The sequence below is a fragment of the Sinocyclocheilus grahami genome, unplaced genomic scaffold (assembly GCF_001515645.1).
Source record: "Sinocyclocheilus grahami isolate Dianchi unplaced genomic scaffold, SAMN03320097.WGS_v1.1 scaffold276.1, whole genome shotgun sequence".
Lineage (NCBI taxonomy): Eukaryota > Metazoa > Chordata > Actinopteri > Cypriniformes > Cyprinidae > Sinocyclocheilus > Sinocyclocheilus grahami.
Window position 1 is genome coordinate 1,479,509 of NW_015505455.1, and position 22,358 is coordinate 1,501,866.

Genomic DNA, 22,358 nt, shown 5'->3' on the forward strand with positions numbered 1-22,358 from the left:
TACTTATACCGCAAATATATATTCTTAAGGACATCAATACCTAAACTAAAACTACAGAAAGGTGTGAAATATGTGACCTTTAATACCATTTCAAATAACTGTTTTCTATTTTAATATATTATGAAATCTCTCTTTTAAACCAGTGTAATTATCTTCCACCAATCAGTTCCTCCTAACCGTCAAAAAATCTATTCAAAATGTGATTTGTTCAATAAAAAAATAATGGCATTTGACGCACTTTAGTGAAGTTGCTGAGGCAATATTTTTCATTTCCAAGTTTTCTAAGTTTAAGTTTTTCATCTAATATTTATATTTTATTTTATTTCAGCTTAATTTCAATTACAGAACTTAGTTTCAATTACAGAACACCTGTTGATGTATTAAGCATCCTGCATCTGCACTGCAGTCTGCAAGATTTCCGTACACAAGAACACACACACACAGGTTGTTTTGTGCTTTTGCATGTATCAAGCCTTACTCTTGAGCAATAGTTATAGTGATGCTTGCCTTATTTGTCTGTTTTTGGAAAAATTGAGGTCAAGAATAGTAAAACTGTTACCTGCAGACAGCTGAAGATGGCAAACAGGTAGTGGAAGGTCATGACATCATTGTTAACAGCCATTAAACCCAGCAGCCAGGTGGCACTAATGAGCAACAGTAGCAGAAAGGCCATCCGCAGAGCAGGACTGGAACACATGCAAAAAACCACAATGAGTACCAGATTTCATGAATCAATCCTCAGAAAATGCTCCCAAGGGACAGAATGTCTTACATGACTCCAGACTTCTCATAGGAACGTTGCCTACGGCCACACGACGCCTTCGCCGCCAGCACAAAGATAATAATGTTGACCTGTTAAAGAGATTGTTTTTGGCATTTGATCAGCTGAGTATGGAGAATGGAATGAGAACAGTTAGAATGAAGAACAAATGATAAGTAGATGGATTTACCAGCACCACTACAGCGATGGGTCCCGCAAAACTCCAGATGAGGGTGTCATGGACGGACAGCCAGCAGAAGTCAGGGTTCCCATATCCCTGAGGATCCAAACCCACAGCCAAACCTGATGGACACAAACATCAACATGACTTTTACATCATCTTCAGAAAACATGCTGTTGTAGGTGGTTGCAAGGGCATTGTTATATACAGTACTTGTTCGGTTGTTCTGAGTAATTATTGGGGAGTTGCTTAGCGGTTGCCAATGTGATCAGAGTGTTTATAACTTGTTGCTATGCTGTTGAGGTTGTTTGGAGTTGTTTTTAACACTGCTACTGCGTTGCTACTGTAGCTGGTTGCTAAGGTGTTCTGACCAAGTCTGCTGTCAGTGTTGCCAGATTGGATGGACGATTTCCAGCCCAAAAGCTCACAAAAACCCGCCCAAAACTTTAACTGTCAAAATAATGTTATAGAATATGTAAATCAAGGTTGATAAGGGCCATTTTAACTCCTTAAAACAAAATATTGACGACAAAATAGGCTAATATAAATTATAAATAAGATAAATTTTGCAGGTAAACGGATCAAATCGGGGCGAATAGCCTACATTAAAGAGAACATCTGTCAGCAGTCAGAATAATCCAGTTTAAATGCAAAAAGTGCCCAACATAAGTGATAGGAAAAAGCAAGTAATTAGCAGGTATTTCACACTCGTTCATGCGCACACCATGACAGTCAACTCAAAACTGTGTCCTTAATTATAATCCGACAATTAAAAAAAATAACAACAACAATAATGCACTTACCTTCGTGTCGCTCTATAATTTTACACAGAACTAGAGGAAGCCTCTTGTTAAGTTCATATTGCAGATCATAAAACAGAACTTTGCACAGTCAAAACTAATCAAGTCTAGCAGTTTTCAAGGATTTATCAATCTGGACATTTAAAAGATAAAAGACATGATCGTATAAATCGACATATTTAGTTTCGGTTTTGATTAATTAATTCAAATGTGCTCTGATTTCGGAGTTGCAGTGATAGAGCCTTCGTGTAGTCTCACTCAATAATTAATTAATTTAGAGTTGAGTCACTCTCCCACTCTTTAACTTATATTTAGGCATTGTGATTACTTGAATATACAGTCATACTACATTCAAAATCAGATACGTTATAAATTATCTCGCTAAAAACTTGTCACTCATGAATCATAACGTCTGTCTGCTGAGCCCTCGTGATAAGTGCGGCTGTCGACGTTTACATCAGCACCAGCGCCTCTGCAGTGTGTGTGTGTGTGTGTGTGTGTGTGTGTGTAACGTTATGATGACTGATTGGATGCAGTATACATACTTGGGCTTGTTTTGTTAAAGAATTAGCCTATACAATTTATATTGAAAACCGCCAAACTGACCCCAAACCAGCCCAAATTTTGTTCACCCGCCCAAGCCAATTTTTACCTGCACAATCAAATTCAAAACCGCCCAATTGGGCGGGAACCCGCCCAATCTGGCAACACTGTCTGCTGAAAAATTAAGCCAAAATGTTTCGATCGCCCCCAGGTGGCTGGACCCAGTATAGGTCATAAACCCCGTCCTCTCCATGCAGTCTAATGGGATGTGAGACAAACTAAATAATTAAATTGCACTTCAAATAATTTTTTTCCAAAGATGGTTGTCATTTTATGTAGTTTTTAAATCGCACTGATGTAAGTTCAAGTGTTCTTTTTTAAAATAAGTTTGGTTTTAGTTAGTTATGTAATGGTATAAAAACAGGAGTGTAACGTCATGATTGACAGCTGACATTGACAGCTTCTCTGAGAGAACTGAGGTGCCAACTGACTTTTTTGGGATATTCAGGAAGATATTGTTATTTTAACAAGCCTCTTGTACAGCAATCAGCAGACAAAAATTGGAGCAGTCAGGCTAATTAAAAAACGGTAAGGGACGTGTGTTTGTGATCGACTCTGAGGGAATGTGGGCGGGACCTATGGGCGGGACGCGGCTCCACTTTGCTCAGGTTAGATATTGATTTATTACTCAAACCCCTTTCTCTACCTGTCTGTAGGTCTCACATATCTGCCATGTTTGTAGTTTTTTAACATGTTCCCCCCATGTTTGTAGTTCTAATCGAATCCTCGTCCAACGCACAATGGGTTATGGGCAATATATGCCGTTAAAGTGTTCATGGATCGGCACTTCAAATTTCTACTGGAAATAGTAAATCATCCAGGTACCATTGGAATATTAATTTCAACATACTACGATTTGGGACATGCTAATTCTAATTTCGAATAATATTTAGGATGGATAGTATGCGAATTGGGATGCAGCAGGAGTGTTTTTACCTTGTTATGTGGTTGCTACATAAGAACAGTTTTTAAAACATTTCTGTGTGGATGACTTGGGTTGCTAGGGCTTTGCTAGGATATTCTACGTGGTTGCTAAGGTTTTCTGGGTGGTTGATGTGGCTTTGTTATGCAGTTACTAGGGTGTTTTTAGTGTTTTAGGTTGTTGCAATGTGGTTGCTAAGTTGGTAGGAGTGTTTTTTAAAAATCCTTCTAAGTGACAGTGTTCAGTATGGTTGCTAGGGTGTTGCTAAGGTTTTATAGCATGTTGCTGATTGGTTGCTACAGCTTTGCCATGTAGTTACTAAGGTGTTGTGAGTGTTTGTTATTGTGTTGCTATGTGGTTGTTCAGAGCTATTTTAAGATATTTCTATGTGGATTCTAGGATGTTCTGGGTGGTTGCTAGGGCCTTGCTAGGTGGTTACATAGGTTCCGAATTTTTTTTGACACTGTTGCTGTTTTGATCTGAGTGGTTGCTAGGGATTTGTTATGATATTCTAGGTGGTTGCTAAGGTGTTTTAAGTGGTAATTACCATTACTGTGTGATTGATAGATGTGATTAGTGTGATCACTCAGAAAAGCATAAGCATACAGTATATCTCCTCTTTAAGCAGAACAGAGCAGGATGAATTACACACTGAAGTTTGTTAAAACCCCAAACCCATAGTATGAGCAATGAATTATAGAATGGAGTAAAGAAAGCAGACAGCCATTCATTAAGCTGGGAGGAGCAAAGAGGAGTCGGGTCAGCCTCTATTATCTGTAAGATAGGGGCTTTTTCACCGCTTTGAGCATGTGCCAGTGGAGAAAGTGACACCCATTATGGAGAGCAGAGCCATCGGAGAGAAAACAGAGAAAGAAAGTAAGAAGAGTGAGCAAGAGAGCGAGAGCTAGTAATATGAAGACACTGGCGTCCTGTCTTGTTCCCACAGGGATCACACACACCATCCAAAAGAAGGGGCAAGTCCAAGCACGACGACATAAATGCATGTGTGTGCTGGTTTACAAACATTTCTAATAGTCTATTAGGGAAATTCATCAGATGAAGTTGTGTATCTGTGTTGACTCAGTGGAGTTACGCTAAGTACATGAGCATACAAATACGAACCTGCAAAGACGCTGGGTTGGGTGAAATGTAAGTACATGAAATAGTAATTAGTGAATAAACTGGAGAGGGTTTGTGTGTGTGTCTGACCTGTAATAATAGCAGGTATCCCCCAGCCAATGGCGTAGTAGAAGCGCATGTGGCCATGGTTGATGTTTCTGACTTCAGTGAGCATACGGTAAATGTGCAAACCCTCCACAAATGTCCAGGCGAACGTGCACATGTAGAAGTAGTGAAGAAGGATGGCTATCACTGTGCACACAAACTAGAAAGAGATAGAAATATGGTTAGCATTCAACACAAACATTCTACCAAATCTCATTAAAACATGTCTGGGTTATAATGCTGCGGACGCAAGCTTCAGACGAAGAAGTGAATTATGTGTAGCTCCCGGCGCCGATTTATACTGTAGTCACACCGGTAGTGACGTCATGGCTGTCGCCGGCCAACGAGTTGGTGTTTTTTCAATGTATGCTTCAGACACGGGTCACGACGAGGCATTCCCCATAGCGACCCCTAGAGGACGCAGTGTCTCGTTCCCTACTCAGGGAACCATGGTTACATAAGTAACCTGAGACGATTTCCACTTGTGACTACTTTCATGCCAATTAAGAACATTTACAGAGCATATTCTCATTGTAATACATTTTTAGATTTAGATTAGTTTTAGTTCCCCTTCATTCGGTCACTCTCTACACCACGTCGGTAATGACCGATGAATTGGGATCTTTTGTGTTCAACAGAAGAAAGAAACTCATACAAGTCTGGAAAAACTTGAGGGTGAGTAAATAATGACAGAGTTTTCATTTTTGGGTGAACTATCCCTTTAAATGGTTTAATTTTAAATGTATACATCATGGGAGTGTTTGTTATGCTGCCTTTCAATTCAATTCATTCATTAATTCATTATTAATTGATGATTATTAATATTAATTCAAAATTTTTAAATGTTCATTATTTACGTCTATGTTTTTTTGCTATTATACTTTTTCAAAATATACTGTATTACAGAAATAATAAAAAAATTAAAAACAAAAAAAATCAAAACGTCTCGGTTACGTATGTAACCCTCGTTCCCTGAAGGAGGGAACGGAGACGTCATGTCAGTAATGACCGACAAATTGGGATCTCGCTTAGAGAGATCAATCCACTTCGAGTGTAAACTAAATGAGCCAATGCACATTGGCATGCGATGATTGCATCCAGCTGCCGCTGATCGCAGCGCGAATATAACTAGGCAGCAGGTGCAACGCATACTCAGCTTTTCGCTTCGGAGCTGAGCGGTTATATCGTTCTGCTCCTGACTTCTCTGCTACAGAGTGAAGACTACAACCAGTTCAGCACACTCTTGGGAAGCTCTGGTGTTGGTGGTATGGCGCTTCAGCAGCGGTGGTTCTTCCCATGTCGAGTGGGTTGCACACATCAGGCTGCACTATCCCCTGTTTGTGTTGCAGGCGGCCATTTCCCCTGTGCACTTAAGCACATTAAAAGAGCAATCTCTAAAAAAGCCTTCACGGGCTGTTTAAAGATGCCTTTCCACCCGTGCGTTTCTGGATGAGGTCGTTACCTGGTGCCGGGTGATGGTCACGATCGCTGCCACACGTGTCTGGGCGTTAAGCACACTGAGGCGGCGTTTGTGGACGAATCATGCTCTCATTGCGGGAAAATGACCGTCGCTGAGTTGCGGACCAGGCTCCGTTTCCTGCAAATGGGCAGGGTTCCCATGGCTCTGCCTAGATCTAGTGTTCCCCCTGGCAAAAGCCAGAGGAGTGGCGCTACTTCTGGCAATAGCCGGACTGGTCTTATGGTGACGGTGAGGAATTCCCCTCTGAGGAACCAACCTCCGAGGGCTCCTCCTTCCACTAGCACTTCGAAGACTCAAGACTCGGTTCTTAAATGCCCCCGTATCCCAGACGGCGACACAGTGGAGAACTTCGCCCAGCAGTTCTCCGCCACACAGAAGCAGACCGAGGCCATCAAACACATCCTGCTGCCTCCACCCGGCCGCCGGCGACAGTGCATCAGTTGCCGAGGGCGATCCCCTGCTGCCGCCCCCGGCTCCCGCGCAGCAAACGCAGCAGCCTCCAGCAAAGCAGCACCGTGGAGCCAGTCGCAGGGCAGCTACCCCACCCGTCCAGGCCCCCTCCAAACCTGGTGGCAAGCGGAAGAGCAAGAGTTCAAATTGGTCCAAAATGCAGCAGCTAGAGTTCTTACTAGAACCAGGAAGTATGACCATATTAGCCCGGTTCTGTCAACACTGCACTGGCTCCCTATTAAACATTGTATATATTTTAAAATCTTGCTTATTACTTATAAAGCCCTGAATGGTTTAGCACCTCATTATTTGAACAAGCTCTTATTTCATTATAGTCCTCCACGTTCACTGCGTTCTCAAAACTCTGGCAATTTGATAATATCTAGAATATCAAAATCAACTGTGGGCGGCAGATCCTTCACCTATTTAGCGCCCAAACTCTGGAATAACCTACCTAACATTGTTCGGGAGGCAGACACACTCTAGATTAAAGACCCATCTCTTTAGCCTGGCTTACACATAACACACTAACACATTTCTAATATTCAAATCCGTTAAAGGATTTTTAGGCTGCATTAATTAGGACAACCAGAACTGGGAACACTTCCCATAACACTCGATGTACTTGCTACATCGTTAGAAGAATGGCATCTACGCTAATATTAGCCTGTTTCTTTCTTATTCCGAGGTCACCGTAGCCACCAGATCCAGTCTGTTTCCAGATCAGATGGTCACTGCAGTCACCCGGATCTAGTACGTATCCAGCCCAGATGGTGAATCAGCACCTAGAGAGGACCTCTACAGCCCTGAATGTCAGTGGAGATCAGGACAACTAGATGAGCCCCAGAGACAGATCCCCAGTGAGGACCTTGTCTCCTAGATGGCCACCAGGACAAGACCACAGGAACCAGTTGAGTCGTCTGCACAATGTGACTTTGCTGCAGCCTGGAATTGAACTGCTGATTTCGTCTGGCCAAAGGACAGCTGGCCTCCCGACTGAGCCTGGTTTCTCCCAAGGTTTTTTCTCCATTCTGTCACCAATGGAGTTTTGGTTCCTTGCCGCTGTCTCCTCTGGTTTACTTAGTTGCGGACACTTAATTTCCAGCGATATCGTCCACTTGATTGCAATTATCGCATGCCAATGTGCATTGGCTCATTTAGTTTACACTCGAAGTGGATTGATCTCTCTAAGCGAGATCCCAATTCATCGGTCATTACTGACGTGACGTCTCCGTTCCCTCCTTCAGGGAATGAGGGTTACATACGTAACCGAGATGTTTTGCTTTTTTTATTTAAATTAATTTTATTATTACTGTAATACAGTATATTTTGAAAAAGTATAATAGCAAAAAAAATAGAAGTAAATAATGAACATTAAAATATTTTGAATGAATGAATTGAATTGAAAGGCAGCATAACAAACACTCCCATGATGTATACATTTAAAATTAAACCATTTAAAGGGATAGTTCACTCAAAAATTAAAACTCTGTCATTATTTACTCACCCTCAAGTTTTTCCAGACTTGTATGAGTTTCTTTCTTCTGTTGAACACAAAGGATGTTTTTTAAGAATGTTGGAAACCAAACAGTTGCTGGTAGTCATCTGCTTTCACAGTATGAAGAAAAAATACTATGGATTTCAAACTGTTTGGTTACCAACATTTTTCAAAACAACATCTTTTGTGTTCAGCAGAAGAAAGAAAATCGTTTCCATTACACTTACTGTAAATAGCATCTACCTTTTTTTCCTCTTAGTCTAAATATCAGATGCTTTACATTTTTATTCTTGGACATGTTCTTGACAATGTTGTGTGAAATTCGCCCACTTAGTATTGAAAGATCAGAAAAGATATAGACGCCATCTTTAGTGAGCTAGATTTAATCAGTGTGTCCAACATGTAGTCAGACTTCACATTTATTAAAATAATGTGAAAGTGTGACAGTATAAATCTAAACCAACCCCTAGTACTAGCAGACACCAGTCACAGCATGCCTCCATGAGAAAACCAGCTGGGACATGTGTAATTTCAACATTAAAGGAGCAAACATTCATAAAAACAAAATACATTATGTCCAGTGTTGTTTCACATGCTAATAAAGCATTTGCAGCATCTGTATAAAAATCTTAAGTACAGAAAGCTGTGATCTGATGTAATCCAGAGTGCCACCCAGCCAATGGCACAATGGAGACAGGAAGAAGTGTCAAACTACATATAAATGCATTTAAACTATTAAAGCTTTTCCCTACTCAGTAATGGATGACAAATACCCAAAATAAAAGCCACCTAATAGTAATCGCAGTCATTTGTCCAAGTAACCTCAGTCCACAAGTATATGCAGTTGTTAATTACAGACTTAAGAAAGTAATTAGTGGAATTTGAGAATGGGAATTCTCAAATTCTGGATATCACTGAAAGGGAAACTACAACATGAGACTCTCTCGATGAGAAGACACAAAACCACATTTGAGATTGAAACGCTCACTTGTGATTTAAATTGATGAAAGATCAAACCCATAATTCCAGTCTTGTAACTTCATGGGAGGTCTTTTGAGTTCCTTCTAACTTTCATTTTACATTATTTTGCTATTTCCACTTTTAAACCCATGCTGGTTTCACAGTAACATGAGCCCCTCACCGGATTGTCAGTCTGGTTGATTCCGATAAGGAAGACCAGCTCAGAGAAGAACAAGGCAGCCACCAGGTTCTTGTGGATGCTGTGAAGGTTAGAGCGTAGTTTGTGCAGGATGGCCAGCAGGATGAAGGTGAGGAGGAGCGCCAGTAGAGAGGCGGAGACTGTGGTGTAGGTGACAATCTTCAGGGGAAGAACATCACCGTGCTGACAGAGTAAAAGAATGTCAGAAAAATCAAATACATATGTACATACATACATAAATGATTTAAAGGTATAGTTCACCCAAAAATCTAAATTACCATCATTTAAAAAAGTTCCTAAAGAGATCATAAAAGTAATCCATATGAATCAAGCAGTTTAAACAAAGTCTTAGATTAGAGATGATCACTTTATATAATGTAACGATTTAATTTGGGCTTTTATCACATTTAAGCATTGATCTACGCACATACATAGAGCACATCAAATATGGTCAACGGAAGCTCGAACGTCCTTTTTGCTTGACGCACGACATTCAGTAAGGTTTGTTAATTGCATAGCCTTTCAATGTATGAACAAAAATAATGAGAACATTTTAAAATGATCTTTAATTGTGTTTTCCGAAGATGAACAAAAGTAAGGGTGAGTAAATGATGACAGGTGGTGTTATTTTAGCCACAGTACCTCTCTCTTAGAAATGTCCATAAGCACGGCAAAGCTGGTCATGTGATTGCACTGGCAGCTGATGTGGGTGTGGTTTCTGGAGATGAGGTCACATCCTTTAGATGACCAGGCGCCTGTGCCACCAACACTGACATACACAAACATATCAGACCGGCATTAATCATCTACAGGTGGATCTCAATAAATTAGAATGTCATGAAAAAGTTCATTTATTTCAGTAAATTGGTGTTATGAAGTATTCTAATTTGTTGAGATAGTGAATTGGTGGGTTTTTGTTAAATGTGAGCCAAAATCATCACAATTAAAAGAACCAAAGACTTAAACTACTTCAGTCTGTGTGCATTGAATTTATTTAATACACGAGTTTCACAATTTGAGTTGATTTACTGAAATAAATGAACTTTTCCATGACATTCTAATTTATTGAGATGCACCTGTACATTCGAAATACTACTTACTGAAACAAACATGTGGACTGATTTAGGAGATGCCTGTGAATGTGTATGAAGGGGTTGTGACTCACGTGATAGAGTGGTTCCAGAACACACACACAGGTTTTGTTCTCTCCTCCGTCTCCAGAAGGTTGTAGTCCAGTGTGATTGGTCGCTCCAGAGGAATGTGCAATGGCTCGCCTTCACTGTACACAGTCGTGCTCACGATAGGAGTGTTAATGACCGGACGGTTTGGCAGCCTGTGGAAAATACAGGCAGCAATAACATGCTAAATGGATCTTCTTAGCATGGCAACAGTGTTCTGTGTTTGACTGTGGAATGCCACCAAGACTAAATATTTGGACAAGTGCTTTATAGCTGGACAAAAGTACTAAAAAGTGACGTTCTGTACCTGAGACTGCGGCGGTCGGGGTCGTAGTGCTCTGGTAGGAGCTGGCCCAGAGATTTATAGATGATTACTGCAGCCACAGGAAATGGTGGCAGACTCTCTGTATGCCTTTTCCTCTTGTTTGTAGCCGGATCGTGCTCTTCATTAGAGCTGCTGTGAAATTCTGAATAATCTGTAGGAGAAACTACCAGAGAATTCACGTGAAAGAGAATTACAAGATAGTTCATGTGGAAAATGCAGTATTTATTAACATGCTGAATGTGACTGAATATTATTACAAAACTACTGAAAAAAGTAACAGGTTTGTAGTTTGCTATGCTTATTATGGCAAAAGTTTTGTCGTGAATTAGCATTTTTTTCCTAGTTAATCGCTGTGTGAGATGTCAGCCTGGTCTCATTGTTCATACGCTGGTATTAGTTCGTAATGTTTACCAGTAAAGGTGGGCGCTATACTGGTATGAAAGTGACTACCGGTATTATGCTGTTCAATGATATGGATTTTGCTATACCGTAGATACCGTTATATATTCATGAATTAAAATTTAGCATTTATATTGTTTTGTTCAATTTGGTACGCTTTGCAAATTTGAACACAAATGACGATAAAGAGTCGAGGCTGAACGTTTTTGTCCTCTGTGTGTAACGCTGTACTACACAGGCATTAGTAATCAAACACATATAGCATCGTAACAGACCAAATTAATAGAGCACAAATCGTCTACTCCAGTGGTTCCCAAACTGAGGGATCGTGTACAATCAGCAGATTATTTTGCAAAAGAAACCTCTACAGGGTGATAAAGACTACACTGCGTAATTTTCCAACTTATCATGCGGCCACTTGTCTGATAAGTAAATAATTGAACTCTAAATATTAATCTGACATATTTTAATGACCTCAACATGACTCGCAGTACCTGCTTGAGCGCTCCGTTATCAGTTGTAGCAGTTGTGGTTGTATCAGTAACAGACCACTAGATGGTGCGATTGAAGAATCAGAGTTGTATTGCAGGGAGACATGTAGAAATATAAATGAACGATGCATGGTTCTGCTCTAAGCATGAACGTTACAAGTTTGTGAAAGGACTTCCAGTGCCAGGTAAGCGTAAAGCAGAATATGAATATACTTAAGATTCACAAATACCAAAACAATGTGTCTACACCAGACGCGAGCGGCGCGATTTAACAAAAGCAAATAGAACCCAGTGATGTTCTCTGCTATGGATGCGGCGCGACACGACATGACAAATCCATGACAGTAAACTGATGCCGCGTTCTATTTCTGACGAACTCCAGCGCTCTCACACAAAGAACAATTTCAAATATTCATAAGAGAATCGTGAAAAAATGGTTTCCTCAAAAATATTAAGCAGCACAAATGTTTACAACATTGACAATAAACAGAAATGGTTACTGAACAGCAAATCAGCATATTAGAATGATTTCTGAAGGATCAAATAGATAATTTAAATTGACAACATTTTACAATATTACAGTGTTTACTGCATTTTTAATAAACAAATGTAGCCTTGGTGAGCATTTAAAAAAAAAAAGAGGGGGTGGGGGGCCTTGAAAATATTTTTCTCTACAAAAGGGGGGCCTGGCAGAAAAAGTTTGGGAACCACTGAACTACTCAAACATGCAATAATTAATTTAATTTACTTTAATTCATACAGGCCTACCTCATGTTGCACGTTTGCACTTTTTGAGAAAAACAATGGCACAATAAAAAAATACTTTTCAGGTCTTTGTCCAATCCCTCACTTTTTCTAGTTATATAAGGTTAAACTATTTTGCCTGTAATTTTTTTTTCTCATATCGCAATATAATATCGATATTGCCTGGACAGTGTAAAATATCGTGATATGAATTTTAGCTCATATCACCCACCCCTATTTACCAGTACAAAACGTATATTTTGGACATTTTGACTTTACAGCCATAAAACCGTAAAATATTTTCGAATCTTTTATATCATTAAGATACGTGTATCAATGCGTCTGGGCGGGTATTGCTGCTTACGGTCGCTGCTCAGGATGGAGATGAAGATCGCTGAAAAAAAAGGCTTGAGTTTGGGACTGTTCCTCGCAGTCGTATGGATTCTGAAGATTTGGATTACAGCGCACTAATAAAATTGTTTCTTTTTGTAATTATGTTGTTTTTTTGGTGTATTTTATGGTTATATTGTCAGTCACAGCACGTCGGAGAAAATGCGTTTTGTGTCCCATAGTAAACAAAGTAAATATTACATGAAATGTAATGGTTAAACGATTGCAGAAATGTTATTCATTTTAAGGGTTTAAAGTGTAGTCTCGTTTAACAGTATGTATTCTTCGAAACGAGTTGGCAGCAGAAATCACACAGAACAGAATGAATTGTTCCTTTCATGTTATGAATACAATAAAAATGTTAATTCCGAGATTGCAATATTCATAAGAATTAATATGCAAGTGTGCAAAGTTGTTCATATGTAAATAATTTACGTTATAGGGGTTGTCAATACATTGGTATTGCACGTTAAGATGCTGTAAATGCATCAGTATTGTACATTTCAGTGTCTATACAAACGTAAGTAAATGTACATTTTGTAGAACCACATTTTAATACATATGGATTCTCATGAGATCACGTTGGAGATGTGTTAGTTTACTCACAAAACTTTTGCATTCTCCCAATAAACGTTTGCTCACTAAACTGTTGTGATGGAGTGAACACAAAGTTTCTCGGGAGAACGCAACACTTTTGCTAGAGAACGTTATTCATATATATTTATTTATTACAGAAGCTTTTTTTTAAAGTAAATCACAATTCAGTGTCTTTTTGTTACTATAATATATGTTTTACCTTTATGCTCTGAAGACTTGAAACTGAATTCTGGGAAAATAATAGATGACTTAAGGTCTTTGGGACACTCCTGGTCAGTCATTTGAAAACGAGGGATTTTTGCCTCATCTGGATAAATGGCATCCAGATAATCAACTGCAAAAACTGAGAAGTCAAAGAAAGATTAAGGTTAAAAAGAACTGCATAGTGTTCAAAACAATATACTCAATAATTGGTTCAATCTACATTACTTTCTAATTGACTCTAATTTTTAAACGATTTTAGCAATGTAACTCACCCATATTCTCGGTTACGATGATGAAGGGTTTCAGGTAGGTCTTCCTCATGTTCTGCGCCACAGTGTTGGCATATTCCTCAAAGTTTTTCAACAGATGTGCCGTACCTCCCTCTGTTCTCTGTATCTGATCCCAGTGCCCTTTATTACTGGCATCCAGGATTGCACTGCCAGCCTTCACTATGTTCTACATAATTCAAACACATTAAGTACTTCAGGGTAAAAATCTGGACATTTGAGAGACTTTAGAAGTCTGAATCTGGGCCAAGACGAGACATAATGAATGCGGTCTTAAAATGCATCCTTATCCTAAAACCATGTATCATGATAAGTATGTTCATGCTGCCAGATATGCTTTAAATGTGGGCGTTTTCATTCTCATGACATCAGTCACTATATGCTGTGTTATTTACACTAATCCACTAAACCTCAAGGCTAAAAGCTCACAATTTTGGGCTGCCAGAGCTCAAGTACAGAAGAGACCAAGAGAAAATTGCTCCTAACATCCCATTATTGGTATAGCTATAAACAATGGTAAAAGTGCTTGTATGTGCAAAAGTTGACGTAACAATGCTCAGAGTGTTGCTAAGGTGTTATAAGTGTTTTGTTTTTTTACTTTTAACTAAAGGGTGTTCTAGGTGGCTGCTATGTGAGTGCAAACTAGATTACATTTACTGAAGAAAATGTGCCTGGCAAGCACCAGTTACAAGTCAAAAAAGCCCAACCCCTTTGTGATATTTTGGATATTGTGACATCTACAATGGGCACTGCCAATCTAGACAGCTCTTTTAAATTTAATGGGACCTTATTTTATCACGCCACGACATGCCGCATGTGTCCGGTGTAGACACAGCGTTTGAAAAATGATGTCTCTCCAACAAGTTGGATAATTTGAGGTATAATTTGTGAAGCAAGAATGGTGTGGAAGAGTAGAGTTTAATAGCTGGGTTAGTGTTTTGCTCAGATATCTAACCCTTCTGTATGTATGAGCAATAGTAACAGTGATGCTAGTCTGAAAAAAAACACTAATAACTTTTAAGTATTAAAACTGAAGCAGATTATATTGACAGTAGAAATGAAAGTGTAAAACCAACCTCGTTGAATTTGGCGTCACGCATGGCGGCCAGGTTAAAGCCCTGCTGTTGGCTCTCATAGTGCAGGATCCAGGATATGAGCTGATAGGTTGTCTTAACATCGTTTCCATAAAAGTTCTTGGTCTGGTCAGTGGCATTCTGTAACATCCGAGCCATGTCCTTTGATTTCTGCCCATCCATTGTGGATTCATTACGATGCAACTCCTCATTCTGATCCAAAAGATGTGGGATATGAACAAGAGGAAGGGAGAATGAGAGGTTACTTGAAATGTTTCCGTGATGACCACAACAATATTAACTTTTCAGTGATTGTTCATGATTTAAACATCTAGATCTACCAGTTTCTTGAGGTGGGAGAATGTGATGGTGGTACAGTTGAAGAGTTCAGGGGGCAGCCAGCCTTTCTCGTCGCTGCAGTGTCTGACAGCAGTGCCTTAAGTCAGTTAGAAAACAATATAATTAATAATATAGTTAATAAATATTAAATAAATGTGTACGTAAATGTAAACGTGTACGTATAATATATATAGAAATTATTATAGAAATGTATAAATATAAAATAAATGCTTTTACTGAAAGTACAGATTTTGAAGTTTCTCAAACTGAAACCGCACTCCAACAAGCACTTGGGAAAATGTGTTTTTTTACAAGTGCTGCCAAGCCATGTCCCACAATACTTTAGTGTTTGCCAAGCAGCTCCCTCTAGAGACGAGGCCTCATTAACATTCAGTTACCCAACCAATGAAAAGATCTAACTGCAGAGTTCTGCCAATGAGAGTTCTTTGTTAACAAGGCTGAGTAACGTCAATGGGGGGCGGCAGTGCCAAGTTACAGAAAGCCACCGAAAACATGGGCATTTGCACAAGTTTAAGCCCATTATTTCACTTAACTGTCATACACTAAAATATAAATCATTGTAGCTAGCCACATCAAAATATATAACTTATTTTTTTCTTTGAATCTTAAAATTTATGGTTACACCCCTTGGCATTATTCAGAATTTTATTTTATTATTTTAAATAAAGTTAGTTTGAAAAAAAATCAACTTCGCTATCGACTCAAACCTAAATTCATCTGTCATAAAACAGACTCCTATTTTCCAGGTTTTCATTGTTCAGCTTGTAAATGATCATTTAAATATTCGCTGTCAATCCGTCACAATAACAAGGCCAGTATCACTCACCAATAGATCCCTTGGGACAATTCATGGCTACTGGGCGTCCAAAATTGGTCCTGGGCCACCAGATTCCAGCGTCAAAGACTTTTGGGCAGCCCTCATACAAAACTGAATAGTAAAGACAGGACACATGAGGATACGCACTTTGCACTTCATTAGTGTAGATGGACATTGCCAGATGGACACATCTTTCATTCAAACTCAAAGCAAGTTGGAGGAAATCATTACGTACCCTCACAACCTGTGCTAGTCACTTCAGAGAAGGGGTTGTCACAGCGGTTGCACTGTCGGCCAATCACACCCGCCTTGCAGGGGCACTGACCCGTCTCTGGGTCACAGGTACGTGAATTGGCGCCCAAATGGAAGCAGTCACAGGGGAAACAGGTGTCACTGTCTTTTGGTTGATAGTAGTTGTCCTGTGTAAAATAGATAGGTCACACTTTATTTTAAGGTCCAATTCTCGGTATTAACAAACCATTAACTACAACTTTTGCCTCAATAAACTCCTTATTTTCTGCTTATTAATAGTTAGTAAGATAGTTGTTTAGGTATTGGGTAGGATTAGGGATGTAGAGTATGGTCATACAGAATATGTGCTTTATAAGTACTAATAAACAGCTAATATGTTAATAATATGCATGCTAATAAGCAATGAGTTAATAGTGAGAATTGGTCCCTATACTAAAGTGTTACCAATAGATATGTAAGGATAGTCTCTAAAACATCCATCAACATTTGTGGACAGCAAATCTGGACCAGACTGAAAGGCTCGGACCAGTTTGGGTAAAATATGAGGGGAAAAAAATCATATCTTCATACCTTGCAGCGGCATTCTCCAGTAGTCTTGTTGCAGTCAGGGTTGAAGCCTTTGCTGACATCACAGTTGCAAGGGCCGCACATGGGGCTGCCCCACCAACCCCGAGGACATGGTTTTTCCACTCTGTGTGAATAAAATTATATTATCAGCATAACAAATTGGGTGAAAACTTAAAACTGAAAAACACAAATAGTGCAGGCCATATCCTGCAGAAATATTTATTTGTAATTTAGTCATTTTTGTTGTTACGTTTTTCAAAATTTTAAAACATATATTGCATTTCTGCAACAAACAACTACTTTCATAATTAATTTATTGATTATTTATTTATGTAATACAAATGAATGTAATAGTAATAGTTGGTTATAACATTATATTGAAAAGTGAAAGTATTTTTCAAACAATTGTTTTTTATTATTATTATTTAAATATTTGTTTGCAAAGATTGTGCATTTTAAAATGTATCATCTGAACATCTCACTCTCAGAGCACCAATGCATCAAGCAAATCAATTAAAATCAAGTAAAAACCATCCTATCAATCATGGTATAGAGATCAAGAGATTAGATGTGAGGGTTGGCAGACTTTAGAAGATAAGTAATAACACAAGACTGAAGACTGGAAACTGATGAGAAACATAATTGTGCCTGTTTGTACAAGCATATAAAGACTGACTGCCCAAGCATCATTTTCTTGGGTGGTCGAGGACTCTTCTACAGGTGTATGTACACATAGTTTATCCTGTGCTTTACACATAAAGCAGGTGATTTAGAAAAGCCATAGTCAACAAGGAAAATGTAAAATACAAATAATATAACATCATGCATAATTGGAATAGCATAATAAATAGGCTAATCTGCTAATAAATAAGGGAAAATGCTGTTGATGTCAAAGGTTGTGCGTCCAGTCAATGTCAGTGTCATGTTTTAATGCAATTTTAATTTCCAAAATCTTTTATGGTAATAGTAATACATTTTAATTTAATTTTAAATAAATTTTTATTTACTTTTTACTTACTGTTGCATGTTGATGTCGCACTTGATATCCAGTGTGACATCTCATCTCAGTGGCCACGTGTTTGCAGTTTCTTAGCCAAGCATTTGCACAAAGTATGTTTTTGGCCTTTGAAAAGTGCTAATATAGCTCCAAAATATTGCTCAATGTTTTGTTGATCAATTTTGTTCTGAAAATGCCCAGTAAAAGGCCAGTTGGAGGTCAACACAATTCCATTGTGGACTTATTTCAGTACACTGTGGCTGAGGGGGGAAAAAACCCTCTCTTTAAAATGTGCAGACAGCAGGGCCACATGGTGCTTATTAACTCAGCATCAAGTGGTAGCAGCGTGTTTGGATCTTAATCTAATAGTGGACAGTCATGTCAACAGAATAAGTAAGGAACCAGAGGATAAGACATCCCATGTGTAAGTGATGAGACAGCGTGATATTCATCGCTGATCAGAGGGTTTAGCAGATTGAAAACGAAAATAAAAGAGAAGGTAATGATTCTGCGGTGCTTGTGCGGACTTGTGACAAGGGTGTATTGTGTTGTTTTCCTCTGCTTTGTGGAGAAGAGCCAACACAATGACAGACACACCCACCCACCCACACACACACACACACACTAACACAAACCACTGGAATGAAGATGACTTCCAAAATGCAAATCATTTACAATGATACACTGCACAACTGCAATGTAAATTTCAGACAATTCAGACAATCTCACACTAAACAATTTTGTTCTATGCTTTTTTTTTTTTCCAGATCATCTCAGAAATCAACAAGCAGTATTTCAGAAATCTCCATGTTACAATGTAAAAATCTCATTGCAGTGTTTAAATTCCATTCAGAATGCAACAGCTTCATATCTTGCAATTACGTAAATTATAATGCAAAGTCAGCCAGTCATTATCGCAATATAAACCCTGATAAGGGTTGTCAGGACACAGTAGAAATGTGCCATAGAAGATAGGACTGCCTACTATTATTAGCAAGTCTTCCTTACTAAAACCAGCTTAATCTGAAATACTACACTAGTCGACCAGTTTCACCTGCTGTATTGCTACTAGTTCTCCAGTCCACAGGATAGGCCAGCAATAAACCAGATATGTTGAATATATATGTATGTTCAACGTCATCCCCATTCCCCACACATACAGTATACTTGCGTAGGGCGATATATACTGTATAGCATATCTGAACTGTATTGTTGCAAAATGTAAACTATATTGTCACTCAGCTCCAATCTGCTAAATGCGGCAATAAAGCATGAAGATATTAACATAATGATGTAGCAAATCAGCTCATGGGGAAATATGAATAATTAATCATAACTAGTTATAATTAATTATAAATAATTAGATCCACTGTAGATATTTAGCTGACCTCTCAGGGTCAACTGTCTGTCAATTCTAAGAACGTTAATTTCCTGGTTAAGGGAAATAACTTTCTTACTGTACAATTCTACAAAGAGCTTGCAGCATAAATCTGCATGATTAAGTGACTCCAGTTATAAGCAAACAATGAACAAGTGTGATACAAGTAAGACTTTATTAACTACATAAACACTTAAACTGGTCTAACATACACATACACACACACACACAACAAACCATTAGGTCGTAAATGTAGCTGGTGTCAGGGTTGCCATGGTAACCAGGGGGGTCTGATGTCGTTGCAGACATCCTGGCATCCAGTTTATTGGGTGAGGGGACTGTGATGATTTGTTAATCTAATGAATAACTGATTTGTTAAATCAAATGAAAAATTGTGTGTTTGATTGGTCCATACGCTACAATGACTTTCTGTAAAGCTGCTTTACAATGTGTATTGTGGAAAGCAATTATACAAATAAATTGGATTGTATTTCTATTCTATTTTCTATTAAAAAAAACGTTTCATGGTTTCTATAAAAATATTAAGCAGCACAACTGTTTTCAACATTGATAAGAAATGTTTCAAATCAGCATATCAGAATGATTTCTGAAGGATCATGTGACACTGAAGACAGGAGTAATGGCTGCTGAAAATTCTGCTTTGCATCACAGGATGGACTGAAAGTCCATCATGCATTCTGAATTCATGCTTAATCCAGGTTCAGTTTTGCACTTGTCAGTATTTATAATACGTCTAACAACATAATACATGTCTATGTATCAAAGTTAAACTTGACACATTGAGTGCTAGAACACAGATAAACGCTTATAATAATAAATATGTTAATATTAATAAATACAAAAATATATTAATAAGAATTATTAAGTTTAAATATTAATAGTAAACACATAAATTACTTCCATATTATATACAAAACAATTGCTTATATTTTTTCTTAGTCCTGTATACCTGTTTTGCCAAGAATCAGTGCATTACACATATGTGACCCTGGACCACAAAACCAGTCACAAGGGTCAATTTTGCGAAATTGAGATTTATACACTATCTGAATGCTGAATAAACAAGTTTTCCATTGATGTATGGTCGGTTAGGATAGGACAATATTTGGCCAAGATACAACTATTTGAAAATCTGGAATCTGAGGGTGCAAAAAAATCTAAATATTGAGAGTCACATGCTCCATTGTGCTCCAGAGTCACATATATAATTCACAACTGCTACTGTCTGATGCAAGGTGAAAGATTCAAATGCTTTCTCTAGGCCTCACCTGCATGCATCCCTTAAAACCCTGCTGGATGCTGTTACTCTGTCCCTGAAGTCCACCAATGAACAGGCTCCTCAGCTTGAGTCCAGGCAGCTCATTTCCAATCTCTGCTGACTTCTGTAAAGCATGGAAGACTTCAGTAAACAGGTTTCATCAAAGGACAGTTCTGTTTAGTAAAGACGGTGTAACCACAGAACTGACCATGACCATGTTGTAGTCCAGGAACACATGTGCCATGTACTTTGTGTCCTTCCCATCTTTGCTGCTCCTCAGCTCCACGAGGAGGTGGTGCCATTCCCCATCATTCACTCGGACCTCTGGGAAATCCAGCGTGGCCACTTTCTGCTCTCCCAGAAGTACTTCAAACCGCACATACTTGTCCCTTAACTTAGAAAAAGTCAGGAAATGGTTTAAAATGGCATGCCTGATTAGGAAATGGTATAAGAATTAATTGACATCAAATGAGAATGACCTGTATTATATCTGACACTCACCAGAAGGGTAACTTGAGATGTGTCGCCAGCGTTGACTTGCATTAGGGTTGCGGTTCCACTGCTCTGTCTGGTGCGAAACATTAGGCTGATGTACCAGGGCACAGCGATGGTGATATCAGGATCATTCCACGACACCATGGCATGACCATCAAAGTGCTGTGGTGAAGGCATGACTGCAAGAAAGTAAGAAACAGTTTATGACTGACTGCATAAAAAATAGAGGGGGTTTTTTCCCAGGAAAATGGAGCCTTTTGACTCTGAGCCACATATTGGCCACATACTTAAAGGAGTGGAAAAGCCTCAAACAAACCAAGACTTATCAGCAATGTACTTCCGTCTACTGTTTGATTTGTGTGTGGGCAAGTCAAATAGCAGAAGTGTGATGGTATGGAAATGCTACAGTAGAGTCACAGAGTCAAGTGAGGACTCGAGAACCTTTCAGCTATGAGCCCTGAACACTGGCAAAGAGTGTGAAGAATCTCTACACTAGCACAGTCCACAGTTCCTGCTGCAGCCTTGAAATCACTCTGTTATAGAAGACATTTCCCTGAGAGAGAAGCAAAGAATTAAAAACGAGACTTGCTAAGTCCTAAAAAAGTAAGCCTCAGTAATATTACAGTCACACTTATGCTTTTGACATATGCTTTACTGTGATTAACATTGAAGTCAAGGCCTCATTTTTATCACTTCACACACATTCACTGGGAATCAAACCCATGGCCTTTATTTATTATTTTTTTTCAAGTACTATGCTCTGGAGTTTGAGCTATATACATAAATTCTAAATTTCATGCATACATACTTTGGGCTTAATCCATGATTCTTAAAAAAAATTTAATATTTCAGAAATTTGAGGATGCATAATGAACCAATGTATCACAAATATTTCCATACGACACTAACATGACTGAAATTTAAAAGGTCGCCAAGGAACTGCCAGCCATTGCAGGCAGAATTACGTGTTTTACTAGAGATGGACATTCTATCTGTGCTATGGCAGAAGCGTAGAGGTGATAATATCTAAATTACGTTCTGCTCGCTCTGGAAACAAGCCATTAGCTCTAAAACAGTGCTATCCTGTAACGAAAACAAACCGCAAAATTGGGGCTACTTCAGGCATCCATCTAATCAGCATCAAAAATAACACCCATTCCTGGCAGGCACGCTTCCCTGCCAAAACTTAAAATTGGAGAATTCTGTTTCAGTCAACACTGTTGTTTGTTAGATGATGACATTACTTGAAAATCCAGAATTTATAAAGGAGTGCTGCCCTAACAGGCCTGTGGAGGGACCTGAATGAGAACAGCAAGATTCATGTTATCCCCTGTTGTTTGGGTGCCCCAAGACTTACAGAATGTCCAACCACAAAAAACAGCTAGTGGGGATGTTAGGTACACTATCATTTGGGTTGTTCAAACACATGCAAACACACCCACTTTCAA

The 22,358-nt window shown here is 38.8% G+C and overlaps 2 protein-coding genes across 2 annotated transcripts in view; both read right to left on the reverse strand.

Moving 5' to 3' along the window:
* The window catches only part of LOC107600014 (cadherin EGF LAG seven-pass G-type receptor 1-like), a 32,856-nt gene extending 15,988 nt beyond the window's left edge, over positions 1–16,868 (reverse strand). The window contains exons 1-15 of the mRNA XM_016291783.1: positions 16,765–16,868; positions 16,178–16,361; positions 15,952–16,053; positions 15,107–15,201; positions 14,769–14,978; positions 13,678–13,861; positions 13,401–13,544; positions 10,563–10,743; positions 10,243–10,410; positions 9,720–9,846; positions 9,060–9,260; positions 4,476–4,650; positions 951–1,063; positions 773–852; positions 560–686 (exon numbers count right to left, since the gene is read on the reverse strand). Coding sequence (XP_016147269.1) covers positions 560–686; positions 773–852; positions 951–1,063; positions 4,476–4,650; positions 9,060–9,260; positions 9,720–9,846; positions 10,243–10,410; positions 10,563–10,743; positions 13,401–13,544; positions 13,678–13,861; positions 14,769–14,978; positions 15,107–15,201; positions 15,952–16,053; positions 16,178–16,361; positions 16,765–16,845 — 2,172 coding nt within the window. The 5' untranslated portion in view covers positions 16,846–16,868. The remainder of the gene's footprint in view (positions 1–559; positions 687–772; positions 853–950; positions 1,064–4,475; positions 4,651–9,059; positions 9,261–9,719; positions 9,847–10,242; positions 10,411–10,562; positions 10,744–13,400; positions 13,545–13,677; positions 13,862–14,768; positions 14,979–15,106; positions 15,202–15,951; positions 16,054–16,177; positions 16,362–16,764) is intronic.
* Positions 16,869–20,401: 3,533 nt separating this feature from the next.
* The window catches only part of LOC107600037 (cadherin EGF LAG seven-pass G-type receptor 1-like), a 45,298-nt gene continuing 43,341 nt past the window's right edge, over positions 20,402–22,358 (reverse strand). The window contains exons 5-7 of the mRNA XM_016291803.1: positions 20,917–21,089; positions 20,624–20,809; positions 20,402–20,539 (exon numbers count right to left, since the gene is read on the reverse strand). Of these exons, the coding sequence (XP_016147289.1) occupies positions 20,402–20,539; positions 20,624–20,809; positions 20,917–21,089 (497 nt within the window). The remainder of the gene's footprint in view (positions 20,540–20,623; positions 20,810–20,916; positions 21,090–22,358) is intronic.